This window comes from Amphibalanus amphitrite, unplaced genomic scaffold, assembly GCF_019059575.1.
Source record: "Amphibalanus amphitrite isolate SeventyFive unplaced genomic scaffold, NRLGWU_Aamphi_draft 000126F_arrow, whole genome shotgun sequence".
In the NCBI taxonomy this organism is placed as follows: Eukaryota; Metazoa; Arthropoda; class Thecostraca; order Balanomorpha; family Balanidae; genus Amphibalanus; species Amphibalanus amphitrite.
In genome coordinates, this window is record NW_024881621.1 from 668,228 (window position 1) to 691,049 (window position 22,822).

The 22,822-nt window shown below is 51.2% G+C and overlaps 3 protein-coding genes across 7 annotated transcripts in view; all 3 read right to left on the reverse strand.

Annotated features, from left to right (window-relative positions):
* Positions 1–11,451, reverse strand: part of LOC122381729 (kidney mitochondrial carrier protein 1-like) — a 61,401-nt gene extending 49,950 nt beyond the window's left edge. The window contains exon 1 of one of the 2 annotated variants that reach the window (XM_043366269.1): positions 11,158–11,451. The gene's annotated coding sequence lies outside the window, so the exon portion shown is untranslated. Of the gene's footprint in view, positions 1–4,832; positions 4,979–11,157 lie in introns of those variants that run through there. The other variant, XM_043366271.1, reaches the window with a different exon arrangement.
* An 870-nt stretch (positions 11,452–12,321) lies between these two features.
* On the reverse strand, positions 12,322–15,292 carry LOC122381736 (small ubiquitin-related modifier-like). Its single transcript, XM_043366285.1, has 4 exons — positions 15,133–15,292; positions 14,939–15,004; positions 13,560–13,637; positions 12,322–12,890 (listed from the first exon to the last, which is right to left on the reverse strand). The coding sequence occupies exons 1-4, from the start codon at positions 15,139–15,141 to the stop codon at positions 12,759–12,761; spliced, it is 285 nt and encodes a 94-aa protein (XP_043222220.1). The 5' UTR covers positions 15,142–15,292; the 3' UTR covers positions 12,322–12,758.
* A 779-nt stretch (positions 15,293–16,071) lies between these two features.
* LOC122381741 (male-specific lethal 1-like 1) lies at positions 16,072–21,624 on the reverse strand. Of its 4 annotated transcripts, none has more exons than XM_043366292.1 (8): positions 21,483–21,624; positions 20,195–20,308; positions 19,785–19,883; positions 19,191–19,599; positions 18,751–18,872; positions 18,170–18,294; positions 17,655–17,885; positions 16,072–17,178 (listed from the first exon to the last, which is right to left on the reverse strand). In XM_043366292.1, exons 2-8 carry the CDS (start codon positions 20,279–20,281, stop codon positions 17,100–17,102), a joined length of 1,152 nt encoding a protein of 383 aa, XP_043222227.1. In that variant the 5' UTR covers positions 20,282–20,308; positions 21,483–21,624; the 3' UTR covers positions 16,072–17,099. The 4 variants fall into 4 exon arrangements, with proteins under 4 accessions (XP_043222227.1, XP_043222226.1, XP_043222228.1 ...); XM_043366291.1 differs by having other exon boundaries at positions 21,460–21,547; XM_043366293.1 differs by lacking the exon at positions 21,483–21,624 and adding an exon at positions 21,449–21,476.
* Between the last annotated feature and the right edge of the window lie 1,198 nt (positions 21,625–22,822).

Sequence of the window (22,822 nt, forward strand, 5' to 3'; positions counted from 1 at the left end):
GATGTCGGGTCGTGTCGTGCCGGCGGAGGGCAGTCGCGCAACAGTCCTTGCTGCGGCTGGGTGTGTTGGGCTCTCGAATCTATATCCGTTTGCGGGGCGTTGGCAGGCTCGTCTGTGGGCAGTCTGTCGGCGTTCCCCGCGGCGCATATGCATTCGAGAATCTAAATTGGAGACTACGTCTGTCGGCTAGCCTCCACCCCACACCCATTTTGTCCCGACCACCAAAACACAGCGCCATTAATGCGGCAGTTAAAACGTGAACGTCTGTGGGCTGATCGTCTGCTGCTATTAATGGTGCTGTATTGAAATTAACCATTTAGCGTGCCAAGTACGGGCGCTCATAATTATACGGCTGTGAGCCTATTAAAGGGTTGGTAATTGCGGGGTAGCGCTCGAGCCTATCTCGAGTATTTACTTGTACCCATTTAAGGATCGAGTCGGCACTGTGGCCGCATCTGTTTAGTGCGATTGGCGACCCCTGAAGCGCGGACGGCAGGGTCACTGTTTTCTCCGGTGTTTAGAGCTGGGTTTGCCAGGACTTTGATTAAAATACATCCGCTTGGTGTATTTATAACTTTTTTTTGGGTTTCATTCGCTACACATTCGACTTGGAATCGCAACATAGTCCACCGGGGCCGGATCATTTATTCAGTGGAGGACACAGTCCCCAAGGCTACCGGTATTAAATTTTGTTAAATTTTGTTAAGTCCACTGGGTAAATTGATAGTTTGTTTTTGAACATACAGTCCACTTTGTACTTTGATTTAGTTCCCATTTCACTCAAACATGGAGGAGCTACTGGCTGCTAGGTCGCGTCTGCGCACAAAGGCTACTAAAGCGTGCAACGATCTCCGAGCCTACAGGGAGGGAGATCGGAAAGCGCTAGACCCGGACCAACTTGCCCTAAAACTTCACCATGTGGAGAAGATCCAGACTCAGTTGCAGGGCTTGCAGGTCCAGCTGGACAAACAGGGTCAGGCCGATGAGACAAAGCATGTTCAGACTCTGGAGGATGAGGCTTTCCTCGGTTCTCGCCTCTTGACTCGCCTCGAGAAGGCAGAGGAGGCCCAGTTCAGGGCAGAGTCGATGAAGGCAGCTGGTAGCGCCGATTTGAAATCATCTCTCACCGTGGCGATTCCCACATTCGATGGTGATGTGATGAGATGGCCCGAGTTCTGGGAACTGTTTTTGATTTCTGTTCACGACAACCCTGGCTACGCAAACGTTCAGAGATTCGTGATCCTCAAGTCGCATCTCGCCGGTGCGGCATTGAGGGCCATCCAGGGCATCCCAGTCACGGGTGACGGGTATGTGCAGGCGGTGTCAGCTCTGAAAGCGCGATTTGACCTCGAGAATGTGCGACGGGAGACTCTCTTGAAGGAGCTGATGAACATGTCATCAGTCCGCCACGGTGACTTGAAGGCCATGCGATCCTTCATAGATCACCTGTCTGCGCACACGAGAGCTCTCAGCACTCTGGGTGTCTCCTCAGAGAGCCTATCCAGCCTGCTGCTGCCCATGGTGAAGGGCAATATCCCCGAAGACTGGCGTCTGGAGTGGGCCCGGCGATCGAGTCACCACTTTGACGACTTCCTGGTGTTTTTGAAGGAGGAAATTCGGGTCAGAGAGCTTGCTAGGGGCCCGAATAGTGAATGCTCTGCTGTTGACCCACCAGCAACGTTCTCGGTGACCACCAGAGACCTCGACTCTGAACACCTGGCCAGGGAATGTCTGGGCAGTCCGTGTGCTGAGCGTGGCCGCCAGCATCACTCGCTGCTGCATGATGCGGAGTTTGGAACGCAGCGTTCACCCTCAGCAGTTTCTGAGTTGAGCCCTGATGCTGAACCACTCCAGCCTCCTGAGCCTCCTGCTCCGGGTACTTGTGCAGAGGCTGAGACGCACGGTGTTGAGCTGCCCAGTCGTCACCGATATAATGTCAGCTCTACAAGAAAGAGCTTCTTGCAAACCGCTGCTGTTGTGGCAGCAGGTCCCAATGGCCGCACGCCGGCACGTGATCTCCTTGATGGAGGATCTGACGCCTCCTATGTCAGGAGCTCCCTGGCTCTGGGGCTGGGACTACCTGAGAAGGGCTCCGACACATTTGCCTGTATCGGGTTCCATGAGAGAACCGAGCAGCCTTGCGCCTATGATCGAGATGAGGTTGATATTGAAAGTCGTTTCGAAAGCCCGTCAGTCAAACTTGACATGAAGAGCACAGACGTGCTGTGCTCATCGCTCCCAGCTGCTCAGCCACCTCGGTTGCCGTCTGAGATCCAGACGGCTGATGATTTCCGGGGCGGTGAGGTTGACGTCCTCGTAGCGGCTGATGACGTGCATCAGTTCGTCCTACAGGATCAGTTGGAGGCTGATGGGCTGAGAGCCATCGATACTATTTTTGACTATGGGCTGAAAGGTGGAGACAATGATGGTCTCCACACGAGCCAGTGCCCTTCTAGTCGGCCCGATGCTGCTGACTGGGACGCGAGCCCAACTGGCATTCATGACAATGAGCTGAACGACTCTCGCTCCAACTCACAACTGATGTGGAGTGAGAAGTTCCACGAGCCGCCCCCGATTTGGGGCTCTGACGAGAGGCCGACATATGGCCGCCGCTCCCGGCCGTCGTGGTGCCGTGAGGCGCCCTCGATCGTCGGCCCCCGACCCATCCCGTCGGTGCAGAGGAAGCACCCCGGCGGGATCTGGCGGTGGCATCGGTGGCGCCGTCGAGGGTGAACCCACCGCAACGCGCCCCAGTGAGGTTCATCCCCGAGGCTGTCCCATGGTGGGGAGGCTTTTGGCAGTGATTCGTGGGGTCTGAGAAGCATAGTAGGGTAACTGTAGGATAAGCAAGTTAAGTGTTTATATTATTTGGTCGCAGAAAGGCTATCTAGGCGGTAGAAGGATGGCAAGCTCAGTCTGTCGGCTGAGTGCGTGGCAGCTTGGCAGCGCCATGTTGCCGCTGGATTATGCGATCTGCTGTTCTCGCTACTCACGAATCTTTCTTGTCTTTTTAGTATCATCGTTGACGTCCTGGAGATGCTTCAGAAGGACGACCACCGGTCGCAGCGGGAGGCCGTCCGGGTGATGGTGATCCTGAACCTGACGTCGGGCGGCTCCCAGGAGCTGGTGGCGGAGCTGTACCGACTGGGCGCCGCCAAGCCTCGCTGTGACCTGCTGGCCGCCGGGGACGTCAACCTCATCTTGGTCTTCCCGGACGCGCTGTCGAACGTGCTGAGGTGCGCCGAGCAGGTGGACCGGGAGGGCACCGTGGCTCTCCAGGTGGATGAGTGCGGCGGCCTGGACCGCATCGAGTCGCTGCAGACGTACGAGGACGAGCCGTCCTCATCATCGGCAGGCACTTCGACGATGACGACGAGGAGGACGCTGAGGTGGCGCCGACACAGACGCGGCCACGGCCGGCGACCTCCAGTTCTGCGGCGGTCTGCGCAGGACAGTCATGGGAGTGGTGCGCCGGTGATGTGCTAAAGCGGACTTTAGTTATGAAAATGGGGCAAGCCCCATTTTGGTGGGGAGTATGTTAAGTTTGCATAATGAATTAATATTTTTCATGTAACTTTAAAGTGTATCTTAATTTGCTTTTGGTTTGTAACTTGTGTTAACGGCTGGGCCCCGGTTATCGCTCCTGCGCGCCGCCCGGCCGCCGCGGCGGGCCGCCGCATTGCGGTACAGCCTAACTTGTCAGGGCGCCGCCGATTGCCGCGGCCCTGCGTGTGCTGATTGGTCGGCGGCTGACCACGTGTGGTGAGGCGATGTCGGGTCGTGTCGTGCCGGCGGAGGGCAGTCGCGCAACAGTCCTTGCTGCGGCTGGGTGTGTTGGGCTCTCGAATCTATATCCGTTTGCGGGGCGTTGGCAGGCTCGTCTGTGGGCAGTCTGTCGGCGTTCCCCGCGGCGCATATGCATTCGAGAATCTAAATTGGAGACTACGTCTGTCGGCTAGCCTCCACCCCACACCCATTTTGTCCCGACCACCAAAACACAGCGCCATTAATGCGGCAGTTAAAACGTGAACGTCTGTGGGCTGATCGTCTGCTGCTATTAATGGTGCTGTATTGAAATTAACCATTTAGCGTGCCAAGTACGGGCGCTCATAATTATACGGCTGTGAGCCTATTAAAGGGTTGGTAATTGCGGGGTAGCGCTCGAGCCTATCTCGAGTATTTACTTGTACCCATTTAAGGATCGAGTCGGCACTGTGGCCGCATCTGTTTAGTGCGATTGGCGACCCCTGAAGCGCGGACGGCAGGGTCACTGTTTTCTCCGGTGTTTAGAGCTGGGTTTGCCAGGACTTTGATTAAAATACATCCGCTTGGTGTATTTATAACTTTTTTTTGGGTTTCATTCGCTACACATTCGACTTGGAATCGCAACAGAGGGGCGGGAGGGTGTGGAGGGGCGGGAGGGGAAGAGGATGAGGATGGTGGTCGACAGCATGGTCCCAGAGGACCCTGAGATGGTTCAAAGATCGGTCAGTGACCCAAGCGACTACGTCCTCCCCGTCCTTCCACAAGAGGTAGTCGTCTCACAGGATTGCCAGTCTGCCCAAGCGAGCCAGACGGCGTTTTTGTTGCCCGTAAAAAAGCCAGACAGGTCCTCAAGAATCAATACAAACTGGGCAAAGTTCAACTCACGAAGTTTTTGTTACACCTAGATACACTATAAGCAAAGATGGCAATTAAGCATGACATTCCAATTCGGATCGAGCAGCTGATTCGCTGTGTCTACGCAAGTAATACCGAGAAGCCGTTTCTCGCAGTACCACTGTAAACACAGCTCGGGTCCTCGACGGCCGGCGGACCGGCTGCTTACTCACCGGAGTAATGCGCAGCGCCCGGCGTCGGCCGACTCTTCACCGTCACCTGACCTGACCTGACCCGGTGTCCCAGGACACGACACCCACACCCTCACTGACCGCCGCCCACCGCTCGTCTGGCAGGTCCGACCGACCGCCGACGGCACCGACTGACCCCTCCCCCGCCGACGCCGACGAGCGACGACCCCGTGCGCTACTAAAGGTCAGCCCCGCCCGCCCGACGTCCGGTCACTTGACCTTCCTCACCCAGAGCACGGAGAGCACGCCTGATCTGGTGTGATCTCATTCAGAGGCCATAACCAGGTGATCGCGTCTGACCACGTAACTCCGAATAACACCCCTGATACACCGGCTACCTCACTGACTCAGGAATCAGGATATAAAACAACAAGAAAAATTATAGTAACAACGTAAATAAGAATGCAAGAAAATGAGAAAATGACAATCAAATGAACTGGAAACAAATCAACCAACCAGCTCTCGCGTATACTCCCGGCTACACTACCAGAGCAGTCTGCGTAATCCGAAGATACGAAATTTCCACAGAGCAGTTCGACAAGCCTGCGGTTAGCGGTAGACAGTTCATCGCTCAACAGTATTGATCGCGACGAGCTAACGGTAACCATTCCGCGAAACGTCCACTCCCTCAACTCGATAAAGCTCCAATTTTCCCCGAAAAGTGATACGACGAAGGCAATGCCAAGTAACGAGACGGCCAGCGTATCCTCCCGAAGGACGAAAGCGACAAGCGGTGCCACACTTGAAGAGATCACGAGACGAGACAAGATCGAGGGCTATCCGTGAGATAGGTAATTACGCTGTGGACAGTGGCCGTCACGCTTTGTCATCTGTGGACTGCGATGGCGCGCGATACAATCTACGGCAATTTGTTTATATTGAGCTTGCTCAAACCTTGTAGTCCTTAGATTGGCTCCCCTGTCCGTCCAATCTGCGTCATCAATATCATGAGTTTCGTCACGACTGTTGATGACATTATCAGAATCCACACTTCGATAGCGTCACCCCGGACCAACGAGCCTGAGCGGCTGAGGGATCAACAGAAACCTGCCAGCTTGACACGGTGCACCATCCACCGTATACCCAGATAGTCAATGTAAGCTCAGTGTGACTTCGATTTCAACACAAACTTCTGGTAATGATAGACAGAGCTCGTCCTTGAGTCCAACAACAATGTTGAGTGCTAGCCCAACAATAGTGCTAGGTGACTTAAATCGCCACTGAATTGTCTATGGGCCCAGGTAAGCCGGTTACGCTCACTCTCCAATGGTCGCTCAGCGGCAGGGTACACCCGTGGCTGCTGCGTCAATGGTATGCGTCGACACCACCCCGCGTCGCAGCATGGTTCGACCGCGCCTGCATGGGCGATCGGGCCAATTCCCTGCGGGCGGGCGATACTCTTTGACGGACCACAGCCGCCGTGGGTGTACGAGTCTCTGGTCTGGTCCTCGTAGTCTGGTCCACACGGCGCGCACCGCAGGCCGGTCTGCCAGCGGCGCCGGCGGAGGGCGGACGTAGAGCAGGCGCGGTGTCGCAACTCTGTGCCAGCGGCACGGCGCAGCGGTCCACAGTGCCGGCGGCGGCCGGCGACCGAGGGCGGTCAGCAGCGCGGTCCAGAAGAGGAGCTTACCAAACGGAACAGTCGACGGCAGCTTACAGCCGATACAGCTCTGTATAGTAAAGCGACAAGTGACAACAGACAACGAAAACTACTTGAAAATGTCTTACAATAAGACACGTTAAACCTTGCTACGTGCCAGTAGCAAACGAATGAAGCAGCTCAAAGAACTGTTGGCCAAAAAGCCAAACGCTGGTTTAGTGCTAATGGAAGTTATCACATCAGGAAAATGGTTATTATTATATTACATAAGTTAATATGGAGAGTGGGCTGCTTCACGGAGCCATGCAGGCAGAGATTCAAACCCGGGATTACAGCCAACGCGTGCATAAAGAGTAAAATATCCTCACGAACACCAGAATATGCAGATTGCAGATCCTTGGAGCGGGCAGGCGCGCTGATTTGATAAACATTGTCTTCAGGGATGCGGAGCCGTGGAAATTTCAGACGGCTCCGGCTCCGGCTCCGGCTCCGGAGAAAAAAATCGGCTCCGGCTCCGGCTCCGGCTCCGGGTGAAATGTTATGGCGGCTCCGGCTCCGGCTCCGGCTCCGAGTAAAATGGTCCGGCTCCGGCGGCTCCGGCTCCGGCGGCTCCGGCTCCGACTCAGTACATCCCCTATGCAATCAATTAAATACGGGTGGAAGAAAAATTGGATTGGTTATACGCGTTACTCTTTGCCATGACCGGCTCATGACCGCGTCCCCGCGCAAACGCACCTCGGAGAGAACTGGCAGAACAAAGGACTAGGAAGCGATGGCATTGGAAACGCAGTCGCCGCGAATCGGAGTTCACTGAACCATCGTAAGCTGACACCCGTCTCGGCAGAGACGGTGCTGGGAGTCGCAGTCCACTGCACTGGCTTGAAAACAATGGCCGTCACCTGATGACCGGTCCTCATGTTCTGGGGATGCAGTAGACGTGGGGGGGGGGGAGGAGCAGACAGGAAGTTGATTGCGTACTGTGGGATACTGGGGATATTCGGCTTTTTTCATTCACTTGATGGCCCATGACGTAAGTACATACCAAATGTTTCACTGCCTTGTACTGTCAAACCGAACTAGGTTAATTATTTTTTTCCTCTTCAAAAAATAAAAAGGAGCCGGAGTCGCCCCCTTTTTTGGCGGCTCCGGCTCCGGCTCCGGCTCCGGTCTATATTGTTTCACGGCTCCGGCTCCGGCTCCGGCTCCGGGCAAAATATGCCGGCTCCGGCGGCTCCGGCTCCGACTCCGGCTCCGGCTCCGCATCCCTGATTGTCTTCTCAGTAGGCCCGGGACTCTGTTACACAAACTCATCTCTAAACAGTCGATAGATTAGAACACGCAGTTTCCGCAACAAAACACAGGTGTGATGAAACCACGAACGAAAAGTCACATGCAATCAAGGAGAGCGAACGTGATCAAAACAAGTGCTTATTCAGACTCGGCTGGTGCTACCGCTGAGTGCTGACCTAGCCACCGTTTGTGGGTCGAGTGCTGAGCGGCTGGCAACCACCGACCGGCGCTTTGGCGCCACTCCAGGAGCGCGGGCCATCAGTAGTGGTGTGGTGTGAGCAGGACAGCACCACCGCCAGGGCGGGGCCGACACCAGCTTTTGGCAATGGTAGTGACTGAGCAGGACAGAGCCGCCACGGACGGCCGATGCCACTTTCCTGGTGTGAACGGTCTTTCCCGACGGGTTAGAATGCTCTATGTACGTTGGTCCACGTCAGCGGTCGAACGGATCTGGGCCAGTTCATATCGGCTCACGGTGGGGAATGGTCAGCCGGGTGGATAATTAAAACTTGCTTGTGCTAGACACTTACTTTTTTTCTAACTACACCGCCTCCTTGAATTACTTGAATCAGAATGAACTAACTACTTGAATGAATGGATGCCACAAAACTGCCTCATTTCAGTTTTCACTACCACTGTTTGTTGGTTTTTAAATAAAATGGCAGAAACTAACCCCGCGTTCGATGTCTCTCGGACGGCGAAGATTCTACGCCGTCCGGCCAATCACGTTCTATAACCGCAGCCGAGCCCCCGCTGACCTTGGACGGGATTGGCCGGACGACGTAGAATCTTCGTCGTCCGAGAGACATCGAACGCAGGGTAATTATGCCTGTTTTTAATATCATCCAGTGGGCAATCCCACAGAATAGCTCATTGAGCAGGGGACAAGACAGAATTTGATAATGCAGCTTATTATAGGTTAACCTTAAGTCATTATGAGCTGTCAGTGTGTAATAACCGTATAAACTCATCACAAGTTTTTAACTTGTAAAAATGTATGGGAATCTAATATCCCAGCCCAACCCAAACCAGAGTCCAGAATCACTTTTTTCTGAAACATCACTGCACCACAACACTTCCAAAACAATGCTTGGGTCATGGGCATGGCGCATATTTTTTAATGAAGTCCCAGCCAACATGCCCATGGCATATGGGGCCATGGGCCCCATATGAGTAGTTGATGGGCATGGTGGGCTAGGTGGGCCATGGGCTACCGCTAGAGATGGGCAGATATGTGGGCCCCACATGAGCTGCCCATGTATTTTTTGACATGCATAGTCCTTGGAAATGAGATTGTCTGCACCATATAGGAGGGCATACCCAGGAATTTTGGTGAACATATATTTTTGCAAGCATTCATGCGGTGTTCCCGTATGGTGGGGTAAACGTGGGCACTGTGTGGGCATAGTGGGGTTAAGGTGGGCTGGATGTGGGCAGCCATATGGGGCCCATGTGGGCCCCATATGGTACCCACCTTGAGCCCATGTGGGTCAGCCCAGGTGGGTCCCACCATTTTTCCAGGGACAAATTTATGTGGGCCCCACCAAGTGGCCCACCTTGGCCCAATGTGGGGCCAATGTAATAATGCTGGCTGGGGTACCCCCGCGTGAAGCACAATTGACCATATATGGAAGTGGCCATGTTGCTACATCATTGTCTACACAACTGATGCATGAGAGACCCAGGTACAAAGTCAGTAGGGTCAGCCAAATAATCAGCCTTGTGTTGTAATTTTCCACATCAAAGTCAAAGTGGAAATATCTACCCTTGGTGGTAAACATTTAAGGATTGCTTATGCCTTATATTCAGTGCACTCGGGCAGTGGTGCCGATTCCCAGTCTGCTAGGTTGGGACTGGTGCAGACTGCAGATTTGTCAGTTGACACCCTACTCCTAGCTAGTGGAACTGGTCAACCCTGTTTCCACGCTTTGTAGTCTGTAACATTCGTCATTCCTAAATCCTAGCAAAAGGGTTTGCAGTCTGCACCACAGGTGGTGGAGCTGATCATATGATTGTTTAACCCGCGCCGGGCCGGGGGGGGTTTGCCCCTGCAGTTTTTCGCAGATATCTCAAAAACGGCGGCGCTCCGCGCCGCCGTTTTTGCCACACCTGTTCGTGCATCTTTTCCACACATGTTGTGAAAATTTCAGACCCAGGTCACCTTAGGTCAGGTCACCAGGTCACGCCAAGTGACCTCACCTCAGAAAAAATAAGAATGGTCGTCATAGCTACACCGATTGATCGATTGTCTTGAAACTTTCAGCGATTGATTAGAGCAACATTATCTATAAAATGTATATCTCGGAATTTTGATATCGGTGACCTAAGGTCAGGTCAATTTTGCGACTTCTCCATTATAAGTCAATGGGAGAAAATTGAAAAGCGTCTGTTTTGCACAAACGTTATGCTAGACACTCTCAAACATCGAGATGTAGGTAAAATGGACACACTGAACCGGAAAATGGCAACTGTGACCCCTCGTTATGTCCCCGAGGTCATCTCAGGTCACGAACAGAATCTAACAGTTTTTCGCTAATAACTTCTGATAGAGACATGCTAGAGCGCTGAAAACGCCTTAGATGTGTTCGGCTCGACGTTGCGGATCGACTGATATGCAACATGACCTTTTCCGGTCAGGTCATGACCTTGACCTGAGGTCAAATTTTCAAGTTAACCTTTCAAGGTCAAATTATAGTTCATTCGACGCGTCTCGACGAGAGGAACACGATGGTGGCAAAAGTAATGTCATGACTCTTTTGAGTCAAAAGTTATTGCCGAAAAAACGTTTTTCGTAAAAACGGATATTTTTGAAGTTTTTGCCCTCTGGAGGCTAAACCGTTGACCTGAGGTCAAATCTGAGAACAGTACTCAGAAAGGTCTGTAAAAGGGCTATCGAATGCGCTTTTCCGCGGCGCTGTAGCTCTATCGGTTCCCGAGATTGCCGTTGGCAGTTTCCAAAATGTTGAAATAGTCAACATTTTACATTTGGTGACCTCTGGTGACCTGACCTTTGACCTGACCCAAAACATGACCAAAGTGTTTTCGTCCTTATTTTACACGTTCTTTCGATTGCCGCTTACCGCGTGTCGCTACGTGGCCCAGGAGCGGAGTTAGAAGGGGGTGTTCGTTCAGACACCCCCCGGCCCGGCGCGGAATCTCAGAGCACCGGCCCGGCGCGGGTTAATGTAAAATATTACAAGCATTGATGGCTTATCACACTGCACTGATGAAAATAACAATAATTTTCACTTCAATATTATTTACCATGTTTCACCTATTCACAGCTATTTTGGCAAGTGGGTGTAATTTTGGCATCAACTTGAACTTAGCACTCAGTAGCCAATGGAATAAGTAAACCTTTGTGTCATTATTCACCTTGAGATCAAATCAGACATATCTAGTACGAAAAAACCTTACCTTTCAGCGTAGCGCTCGTCCTCGACGCCGAATTCACAGGAAGTTGAAGTGGAACCTGCGACGAGCTTCCACGAGATGCGGTGCTGACCGTGACGCGTGGCTTCAGACAAATATCAAGCCTTATTCAATGAACTTTCAGTTCACTTGAAGAGCGTATTGCAAAACCTAGAGTAATTTGTGTAAATGAGCGGCAAGTCCCAACCTGTCCCAACCAGCTTGCAACGCAACAAGCAACACAACACCGTGAACACAACGAATGTAAAAAATGCGCGAGCCGACAGCAGGCTAATTCGTCACATGCGTCACGTTCGAAAAGGCAGGGAGCTACCATATTGCTACCAAATTACACACGAACTTTTACGTGAAGTGATTTGCTTTCTTCCATGGCAGTAGTAAAGGTAATCTTGCTATTATTTCTCACCTCTTCAACCTGCGCCGAACGTACAGGACTTCATATCAAAACGATTAGTTTGTGAATGAAATGATATTCGAAAGGTCTATCAGCACCACCGATACGGCCTTTGATAGGCGTGTCTGATGAATTCTGATTCATTAGAGAGCACAATACTGTCTGTGAATGTGTTACTCCAAACTCCCCAATAACTCCCAATCCCAATAGTAGTCCCAAAGCCAATAGCTACTCGGCCTTTGCTCACTGATGCCAGTTTCAAGTTTTCCACGTTACCGGAATCAAGTAGCACCCCACAATAGGTGACCGTTCTTTTAGCGATCGGAATAGCCCTCCGCGACCCCGTTCCTTACTTTTGTCATAAAAGACATAGGCGGCGGAACGGGGAGGGCACCGGGGCACCGTGCCCCCCTTTGATTTTGGCATTTTAACATTAGCCCTATGGGCGTTGCATGGAAAGAATGGGACCAAAAGTCGGCAGTGAAGGTGTTCCGCCGCTACTGATGAAAGATGAAGTATGCTTTATGATCGTGGTTACTCGACGCAACCGCCATTGTGAAGTGATAGCGCGTTATCAGTTTATAACACTCTGGACGTTTGCGCCATGAGAAACCAGATCGCTAAACCTTGCTGCCCAGGCGTCGCAAACCCCACCAAGCACTCTGATCAGGACCGTAGCAATGATAATTAACCTGAGTACGCATCTCACTCCGGTAACCTTCCGGAAATCCAACCGTCCCACGACAACGCCCAGCAAGAATCATAGCACAATTTTATTTTCAGGGACGTGAGCTAATCCCAAGCCAAAGACGTACATGGTTACAAGATGATGCGCCACGTGCATGGCGAGGAGCCCCTGGTCGCCATGGATACGGCATTAAAACAACACCAACACAGAGCTGGAATTCAGAGCGGGCCTCGGCCTCAGAGAGAAGTTGTCTGTGCTTCGCTGTCATTAAAACTATCTGACGGCGCCGGTTGAGTCCGCCCCGGGGCTCCTGGCCGGCAGCGGCGGAGACCGTGCAGCCACCTGGCGGCGTTACCGACAACTAGTGGTTCACGGCGGCGGCCGGCGTGACCGCGGGCAGGTGATGATGAGATGACGTGACGACGTGACGATGGCGGGCGGCGGCGACATCCGCCGGAATGGAGCCAGCGCGAGCGAGCGAGCGAGCGCGCGGCCTCGGCGCCCTCAGCGCCCTCCCGTCTGCTCCTGGTACACCTCGATCACGTCGTCGTTCTCCATTTCCAGCGCCTTGGGTGTTTCGTCATCGTTGATCCGACGGCCGTCGAACAGAAACCGCAGTGACGTCACGGGCACGCCCTGCCGACGGCAAAAGGGAATTTAGAGGGGAACAACAGGGATAGTTCAATGGGACGAGAAAAGTGAAGGGGAGCAGCCGACGAAAAAGGTTGGATAAGAAATACCCATCGGGCGACGGGGAGGAAGGTGAATTACAAAAGCAGTCGACAGTCAAGTCCAGTGCGCCGAAACAATATAGTTTGCATGACAAAGTTCCATACTGCCGGCAGTGAAATAACGAAAATCGATAGACATGACGTCAAATACATTAAAAAACCGGTATTGACATTAGCATTTCCAAAATGGCCAAATTGCTTTGAACAGACAAAGGAACGCATTGAAATCGATGTATGCCTTAGATAATTGTGAGATCCGGGTCGCTAAAGTAATTAAATGGAATGACGATGTAAAACCAAGCTAATATCCGGACCAGAGAGGAGACACTAAAATGCACTGCGACAATAAGATCACAAAGAATACTCGTGATACGATATCAGTCGCTATCTATCCCATCAATCAACCGCATATCGAATGTCACTTATATCGCTTACGTCGCAACGATATCGGCATACAATGAGCAAAGATAAATGATGAGCAATAAATGACGCAAAGTTGGATCAGTAGCTTTCTGCTAAAACAACAATGGAGAGGTAGCGTTAGACTTGGCATGGTTCACACGCAGATACGTACCACTCGTTCACTGTAGGACTTCTTCAGCTTGCCCATCTGCGTGGTCATCTTCACCCGGAAGTGAATCTCATTTGAATCCTGAAAAGAAAAATGTGATCAGGTGAAGAACTTCACTTCGATGGGATGGGACATTTTTTTATTTAATTGAAATGAGATATTTTCGATTTGAGGCATTTCTCGATGTTGTGAGTGCTCAAACCGGTAAGTGCAAGCCACGGAGCCCATTTTGGCTATCTTAACTCAAAACCAATGTTAACCCGCGCCCTGGTGGGGTCTGTTTATAACACGACCTGGTGGGGGGGGGGGGCTATTTTTTTACCCCCCCCCCATATCTCCGAAACTATTGAACAGATCCGCAAAATTCAAACGGCGTTCGAAAGCCCTGTCAAGTTCGCCAAGGGAACTCCAATTTCATTGACCTCAGGGTCACCGATGACGTCACAGGTCAGGTCAAAGAAAAATTTTTGCCAGCCACGGGTCCTCTAGGGAATGCACTATAACATCGAGTAAAGCGCATTTTCTCGAAAATCAGTGATAGGGCGTCAGTTGCCTAGTACATATGTTGCTATTAGAGATCACTGATAGCACCAGGTCAGGTCACAGGTCAGGTCACCAAGGGGGGGAGGGAGGGAGGGGGAGGGGGAGAGAGAAAGAGAGAGAAAAAGAGAAAGAGAGAAAGAGAGAGAAAGAGAGAAAGAGAAAGAGAGAAAGAGAGAGAGAGAGAGAGAGAGAGAGAGAGAGAGAGAGAGAGAGAGAGAGAGAGAGAGAGAGAGAGAGAAGAGAAGAGAGAGAGAGAGAGAGAGAGAGAGAGAGAGAGAGAGAGAGAGAGAGAGAGAGAGAGAGAGAGAGAGAGAGAGAGAGAGAGAGAGAGAGAGAGAGAGAGAGAGAGAGAGAGAGAGAGAGAGAGAGAGAGAGAGAGAGAGAGAGAGAGAGAGAGAGAGAGAGAGAGAGAGAGAGAGAGAGAGAGAGAGAGAGAGAGAGAGAGAGAGAGAGAGAGAGAGAGAGAGAGAGAGAAAGAGAAAGAGAAAGAGAGAGAGAGAGAGAGAGAGAGAGGGAGAGAGAGAGAGAGAGAGAGAGAAGAAATGATGGCCAGCCATCATTGTTGAAAGAGGCAAGGATTGGGATCGAGCTGAATACGGAAAGACTGAAACTCAAGATGGGCTATATATTTGGCATGCTATTTATGAGCATGACATTTATCACTCAATGGAAGATAAGCCAATGATTATGCCTCAAATCTCAATTAGTTAAAATGATTTACTGAAACAGCATACAGGAAGCTTATGACGAAAACGGCGCACCTTGCGACATCACAAATAACACTTTCGCACTTCCCATACAACAGAAACTGGTCAATCCAAGGGTAAATATGAACGTACCTGCCCTACCACCTTCAGCTTGATGTATTCTGACCCAGCATCTCCACCCTCCGCCGGCTTAGACTCCTGAAAAAGAACAGCTTTTAGAATGCCATTAGGATTATGCGGACAAGTGTAGCCCATGAACCTTCCTTTTGTCTGATCAGAGCAAAAGGCAAAACAGAAATATATGCAAGCAAGCAGTGCGTACTTACATCAGCCATTTTTAGAGTTGAAGAAAATGCAAAATATCTATGAATAAGTTACTTCCAACCACGTTTCACGACCGCGAACAAATCCAACCGGCTCGGCGCCAAAAAGGATGCTAATGGCGGCAAATAACTGCATGGCCGTGCGCCGCATTCGTCCCTACTTATATAGAGATGTATCTTGTCAAATTTTGACCCATTGTTGCTAAGATTCTGTGCATATCAGCTTGTAAAAATAAGTTCTACCCGCATTTTTCCTTTCTTTGTAATTTGTCGATTTTTTGGTCTGGATATTTGTTAAACCGAATTTAGTTCCAATAGATTCGTTTTTACTCCATTACTAACACCTTAGAGCAGCCAATTTTCTGTCCGCATGCAGTTCCCTTAGATTATTCTTAAAAAAATGTAAATTGTTTGAACATTTCTAAACGACGAAATAAACACCAGACTGAGCTTAGCATCTCAGTTCCTATCTATGATATGATATCTCAAGCTACGGCCCACGGGACTATGACTTCTCATGACCTAACCAGCGATCCGACTAATGAAGTAGGAACGTGTGATAGGTCTCTTATAGGCATCTTGTTATGAACTATCCTAGCTAACTCCCACCAACTCACTCAGCCAATGCGGCCTAACACCTTGGTATGGGTTCGCTCACGAATAAGTTCCAGTGAAATAATCACAAAAGCTGATCAGTCGGGAAAAGAGCCAATGAAATATTTCTTACGTATCAAAACCATGAATAATCCACGAACGACTGAATACATTTGACCACGGGGAATCATCGCATGCAAGTGTCAGTTCAGCTTCTATCAGCCCTAAACTCCTGGCCAACATAAAATACGCTTCCCATCGCCAAATGTAGCTACCCTTCATTCCGAGCGTCAGTGCGCCATCTCCCATTCAGCTGCCGCCCAGTCCTCCGACGTGCACAGACGCGCCTCGCGGTCAACAGGCTGTATTTCGTAACGGAATAAAGAGGCGGTCATCCGCAGCGAAGACCGCCGCGCTGCGTATCCACACCGGATCCACCGCTCCGCGCCCGGATCCACAACGGATCCTACAGGGACCGGATACGGGACCGTCAGGTCTGGGATATCGCATTCGCAACAACGTTCAGCCGCCGCCGGCAAACGGACAGCACTGCGACCGGCCGACGGCGCCACGCGGACACAACGAATGAGTTCAGTGGAGCAATAGCGGCCGATGACATGAGCTAACACGGGGTTCACTACCGACGCGCGCTGTGCCGCCCTCAGAAACCGCGCGCGGCGCGATCAACAACACGTAACACAGGCCGGACTAATGGCTAACACCGTGCTTCTACGCAAAGTGCTACACTCGATTGGGAAAACAGCGTCGTGGCTGCTACGTCCACCACTGCTGCCTGGGAAAATGTAGAGCAGCAGAGCAGGCGGAGAGGGCACGTGGGATGCGGTCCGGCCCGGCCGGTCACCCTTTGAACATACAGTCGCACACAGACACACACATACCGACAGTCCCGAGTCGGCCGGGGACATCCAACATGGCGCTGTTGGGACACTTCCAATATGGCGCCGCCGTCCGAAAATACACACACCAGCACGCCGATCCGCGCACACAACTCCACACAGCAAACTGCACAAGTGGGCCACGCAGAGACGTCTTCCCGCCAACATCGAGAACAAGCAGATCTGGTTTATAGCATTGCCAAAGAACAAACATTTGTCACAACAAAACACTGGTTGACTACTGTCGTAACAACTGACTGCTCGCCTATCACCCCGCCGCCCGGGAAAACCCGCTCTCTATTCATCACTCTACTACCCCCTCCCTCCCCAGACAGTCGAGAGTTCCGCAGGAGAAGCAGAGAGCCCTTCTCCGAAAAGGGGACACCTACCCCTCCCTCCCGGACACTGAATGAATGGACCCCGTTCCCACACAGCTATAGATCACAGGGTAAATCGGAGACAGCGGCGGCGGCGGCGCCCCTAGCGGCGGCTGCGCGTCTCCCCGCGGGCGCCGGGCAGAGGCGGGGCCTTCCCCGGAGCCCACGGCAGCTGGAACTCTCTGGAACGGGGACACACGGAGAGCGGTCAGACTGGGACATTGATCACAGCGAGGCTGTGGCACACTGATTCATACGGAGACCGCATCAAGCAAACACTCTGTTCCTTTCACCATCAGAGAAACAAGTTCAGCAACATAAGTGAAATTAGAATGTTACAATAAACACACTAGAGCTATCACACTTAATATGTCGAGATCACACTAGCTAGCGAGAAAGAGTGACTCGTTAAGAAAGTCGTTCAATTAGAAAACTGTAAAAAGAACAAGTTCACTTATTCAGGCGTCAAGGTCAGCTCTCTTGAAAGTTCGATGCATAAAAGCAAACAACTAAAACTAAGAGAACTGAGGACCAGAAGCCTCTCTAACCGCCTCCATGTAAGATGGCATTACATCTGCTACCATCTCGTTATTCCCCCATCGGCAGCAGCAGTGCCTGGTAACCTCCACCGCCCTCGCTCCTCTGCCCTGCCTCTCACCTATGCGCCAGCACGGGCAGGTTGGAGCCGAACGCGCAGACGGGCAGCTGAGGCGCCACCTGCAGGTACAGCGCGCCGCTGGCCGGCGGGCGCAGCGTCAGCGACCGCTCCGACTCGGCTGGGTCCGCCGAGCCGCCGCCGCTGCTGGCGGAGCGACCGCCGCGGCCCCGCGAGTACGACTGCTTCAGCTTCTCGTAGGCGCGCTGTTCGCGGAGCCGCTGCAGGTCCCACCTGTGGGCCGGGGCTCGGGTTAGAGACCGTCAGGTTCCTACGCATATGCACGTGGGCCACTAGCGTAAGGCCAGAAGGAAGATAGCTTAAACCGAAAAACTTAGCCATCATCAGCTTTGATCTCCGCAGGCTCCCCCTTATGTCGATAGCAGACAGTTACACACTTTCAGCACTGAGCGTTGTTCCAAACAAACATTACATATAACACAAACAACAGAACCATGCATTGTGCAATGTGCAATGTGCATCTCTCCATCCATCGTGCTGCGACACGATCCACCCACCGTTTGCGGCGCTTTTCGTCGACCTCCAGCTTGAGGTGCCGCTTGGCGAAGACGGCGTCGTCTGTGCTTTCCGCCGGCTCGGCGTTCGGCAGCGGCGTCAGCGGGTTCAGGGTCCAGCGCGGAATCTGACCACATCGAACGTTTGGCGGTTATATGACGTCGCAGGCAAGGAAGGCATATTTACTCCGAGCACCGAGCAACAGCCATTACTGTCGTGAAAACTTTCAAGCTGGCCGATGCGAGGTTCACTCAGACTAGCGCGGGACACTTAGGCATAAGGAATCAGGGAAACCGGTTACAGTAAAACTAAATCGAAATCGGCGTCAGCTGCTGTGTCAGGCAGACCCGAGGACCAGTGAAAACCAGCATCAGGCAGGGTCGCGATGAATCAGTTTAAGGCGAAGTGCGAACCACGAACGTAAAAAGATGGAGCAGGGCCAGAGCTAGATCCAAACGCGAGGCGGACAAGGACAATCGTAAAACGAGACCACGGCCGGCGCAACAGATCAGCAGTCAGCACCGGTCTGACGGAACTGTACCACCATCGTCGGACTTTCCTCAGTGCCAGTGGTCTGACTGACCTCAATGTACGTTTGTCGTCCGGCTCCCTCTTCCGTGTCCGATTCTTCCACCTCGGCTGGTATGTACTGATAGTACTCGGCGTCTGTCAACATACACTTCCTGTGGCGGGCCGGCTCGTCTCCTGCAGGATACAGAGACCGTCACGGATGGTACGGGACAGGAGGGGACGTCCAACGGTACGGTCACTGAATGAACGGGACATACGGTTCGATTTACGAGCAAAGGGCCGATGGCATGAATTACGGTACGGAGATGACTAAGTACGCTGCATTTGGCACAATAGTTCAGATATGTGAGTTGAACCACGCTCATAACTGTGGCCATTGATAGTGATTGCGATAAGCTAAGAGATTGATTGAATATGAATGCCAAGATCGTGCTATATTGTCCGGGTGGAAAAAATTCTGAAGTGAGCGCTCTGCACGTTCTGCAGCGGCACCTTTGCGGTAGAGTTTGCGCTGCAGCCGGCGGCTCTCGGTCGAAGTGGAGATTTCGGCGGGCCGGTCAGCTGGAGCCGGAGCCTGCGCCGGAGCCGGAGCCGGGTGCCGCTCCGCCGGACTCGGCTCCGGCTCGGTGGCCGCCGAGGAGCGCCGCGCGCGGCTGCGCATGGGTCGGCGCGGCGCCGGCACCGGCGGTGTGGGCGCCCGCTCGTCGCCGCTGGTCTGCGTCTGCTGGCTGGTGCGTGCCACCGGAGAGCGGGGAGAGGTGGCCGAGTCGACACGGGTGACGGGCGCGGGCGCGGGGGCCGGCGGAGCCGGAGCCGGCGGCGGCGGCGGCGGCGGCACGGCGCCCGGAGAGCGGGCGGGCACAGACAGCCGCCGCTCCATCCGCTCCATCTTCTGCAGCAACTGCACGACCAGAACAGACAGAGCCAGTCAGACACTCATGGCAATCAAAACAGTATCAAAGCCTCCACAGACAACACTGCTCCGGGCAGTCACAAAGCATTATTTACTAAAATTTAGAGGGAAGTCTGGTAAGCATCCCTCACACCTACAATAAGATGCCTACAATGAAGTTGGCACTCACTCACCAGTTCATTCTCTCGTCGAAGCGCCTTGAACTGAGTTTCCCTAGTGGCAGCTTGGTCAGCCTGATGCTGGATTAAATCCAAATGAATGGAGAGCATCTCCTGAGGAAAAGCGGCACATCATGTCATCAGCAGGGTCACATCCCATACAAATTCCCAAATGCCCTGAATTACATAATAAATACCCATGAAGGTGACTATACATGATAATCAGGATTGTGCTTCATTTCAACTCAACACATCATATAAATAATAAGGAAACATTGTAAAATGCAAACTTTATCAATGAAACAACATCACAAACATTGTTTAAGTTCTTAGCAATTTCAATTCATTCAAATGCTATCTCTAGTATCTACCTACTAACTACCTATATACTCTGATTCCAGCATTGTTGACTAGTAGGTACCTACCTTTAACTTCTTGATTTCCTTCTCCATTCTATGCCTCTCATCTGGTCCAAGTGCAGTGGTCTTGCAATTTGAAGCATAAACTGACATTCAGATAGCATTAAGCAGCTCTGGGTCCTGGAACAAAGTAGAACCAACATCATCAACAATGTACCTATGGGCAGCTGAATTGAGCTGATGTTCATGCAATTTAAACAGTTAAACACTTTAAACATAAAATATACTGTGAAAAGAAGCAAAAATACAATCATACTTGATCACACAGGGAAAGCATCATTGTTGTGATGAAATACTGTGAAGTTAAATGAAATTGAAATGAACCCTGCTGGCTACAATTATCTTAAACTTTGAATTAAGTACATGCCTATTTCAACAAGATTTTCTAAGCCTACCTAACAAACTTAAAATAAGACATTTTAGTTTATGTGCCAGTATTTTTAATCATAAGAGGTATTCATGAGATAAGAAAACTGAAAGGGTTGGATAATGTATTTTGATATGTTTCGGCCTTTTGCATAACCCCAGACACATTTTTGAAAGGCGTAATCAGATACACACACACACAACGCAACACGTTTGAACTTTCCAATAATGTGCATGAAGAGCTCTGGAACATTTCGTGTGGAAATTGCAAATACGTTCATCTCATTCTTCTCATAGTCAAAGCCCATATCACAGATAACAGTAGTACTAACAGTAAGCCCATATCATAGTAACAGTAGATAACAGTAGTGAAAAATCATTATAATCAAATCAGTGGCATACGACGTTCTCTCACCACGGTGAGGAAAGTTTAACCAGCAACGTTTAGTAAAATAAGTTGCCATTATGCAAAAACGCAACAATAAACACGAGCACGGCTAGATTGCTTCTTTATAAGTTTCATTCACAATCACATAAACCAATATTTTTTGTTGCCTGTGAGGAGATATCAAAGTCTGGGCACGAAATATTCGGTTCTGTTTTCGGCCTCTTACTGCAGCCACCAGAATCCTGTTTCCAATCCAGTACTACTGTTATCTGTGCCCATATCAATAATGAGAAGTTTATAACTTCCAAGACCCCAAAAGATGAAGACTGAGAGTCAAAGATGAAACCGCAATCACATCACAAACAAAGAAATGCTCTAGTGACCAAATGGAAGGGAGTGCGCGTTGCTTTCTCTTGATTTTCTCATATGTGCTAATGCAAGCATTTTCATAAACCACATTACTATCTAATGTCTACATTTCAAAGCAAGAAATCCCATCCACACACCACAAACTCACAAATTCCTAAACTGTTTATTTACGGCTTGATTTACGGCGCAGCATCACAGCGCATCACAGGCTTTCAATATGTCCGTCAAGACAGCCCATATTCAGCCCAGATTCAGCCCGGATTCAGCCCAGATTCGGGACACCTCCGATCAAGCTGAAACTCGCACACAATGTAGGCCATGACATGCCCAATCCACAGTCCAAGTCATTTGGTGGCACTCCCAGCCGTTTGACCTACAGAGGTCAGCAAAGGTCACGTGGCCCAAATTTGCACAGCAGATTGTGGCCCACCCAGTAGAGCTAGAGCGCTAAAAATGGCACCAATCGACTCGCCAGCATCTAATCTTACTTTCCCAACACTCATTTGACCTCTCAAAGTCATGCGATGACCTAAGGTCATTTGTGGGCTATGTCGAAAATACACTTGCACAGCAGTTTTCGAGTAGATGGATTGACCGAATTCCAAATCAAAGCACATCATCGGGTATCCCATAGGCCGTAGTAACTTTCCTTAGAAACCGCTTTTCGATATGTGACCCCGTTTGACCTCGGCAGGTCAAAATGTGCAAATAAACGACACTCAATACGTCGCAGCCCGGATTCAGCCCAGATTCGGGACACCTCCGATCAAGCTGAAACTCGCACACAATCTAGGCCATGACATGCCCAATCCACAGTCCAAGTCATTCGGTGGCACTCCCAGCCGTTTGACCTACAGAGGTCAGCAAAGGTCACGTGGCCCAAATTTGCACAGCAGATTGTGGCCCACCCAGTAGAGCTAGAGCGCTAAAAATGGCACCAATCGACTCGCCAGCATCTAATCTTACTTTCCCAACACTCATTTGACCTCTTAAAGTCATGCGATGACCTAAGGTCATTTGTGGGCTATGTCGAAAATACACTTGCACAGCAGTTTTCGAGTAGATGGATTGAGCAAATTCCAAATCAAAGCACATCATCGGGTAGCCCATAGGCCGTAGTAACTTTCCCCAGAAACCGCTTTTCAATATGTGACCCCGTTTGACCTCGGCAGGTCAAAATGTGCAAATAAACGACACTCAATACGAACCAGCCCGGATTCAGCCGAGATTCGGGACACCTCCGATCAAGCTAAAACTCGCACACAATGTAGGCCATGACATGCCCAATCCACAGTCCAAGTCATTCGGTGGCACTCCCAGCCGTTTGACCTACAGAGGTCAGCAAAGGTCACGTGGCCCAAATTTGCACAGCAGATTGTGGCCCACCCAGTAGAGCTAGAGCGCTAAAAATGGCACCAATCGACTCGCCAGCATCTAATCTTACTTTCCCAACACTCATTTGACCTCTCAAGGTCATGCGATGACCTAAGGTCATTTGTGGGCTATGTCGA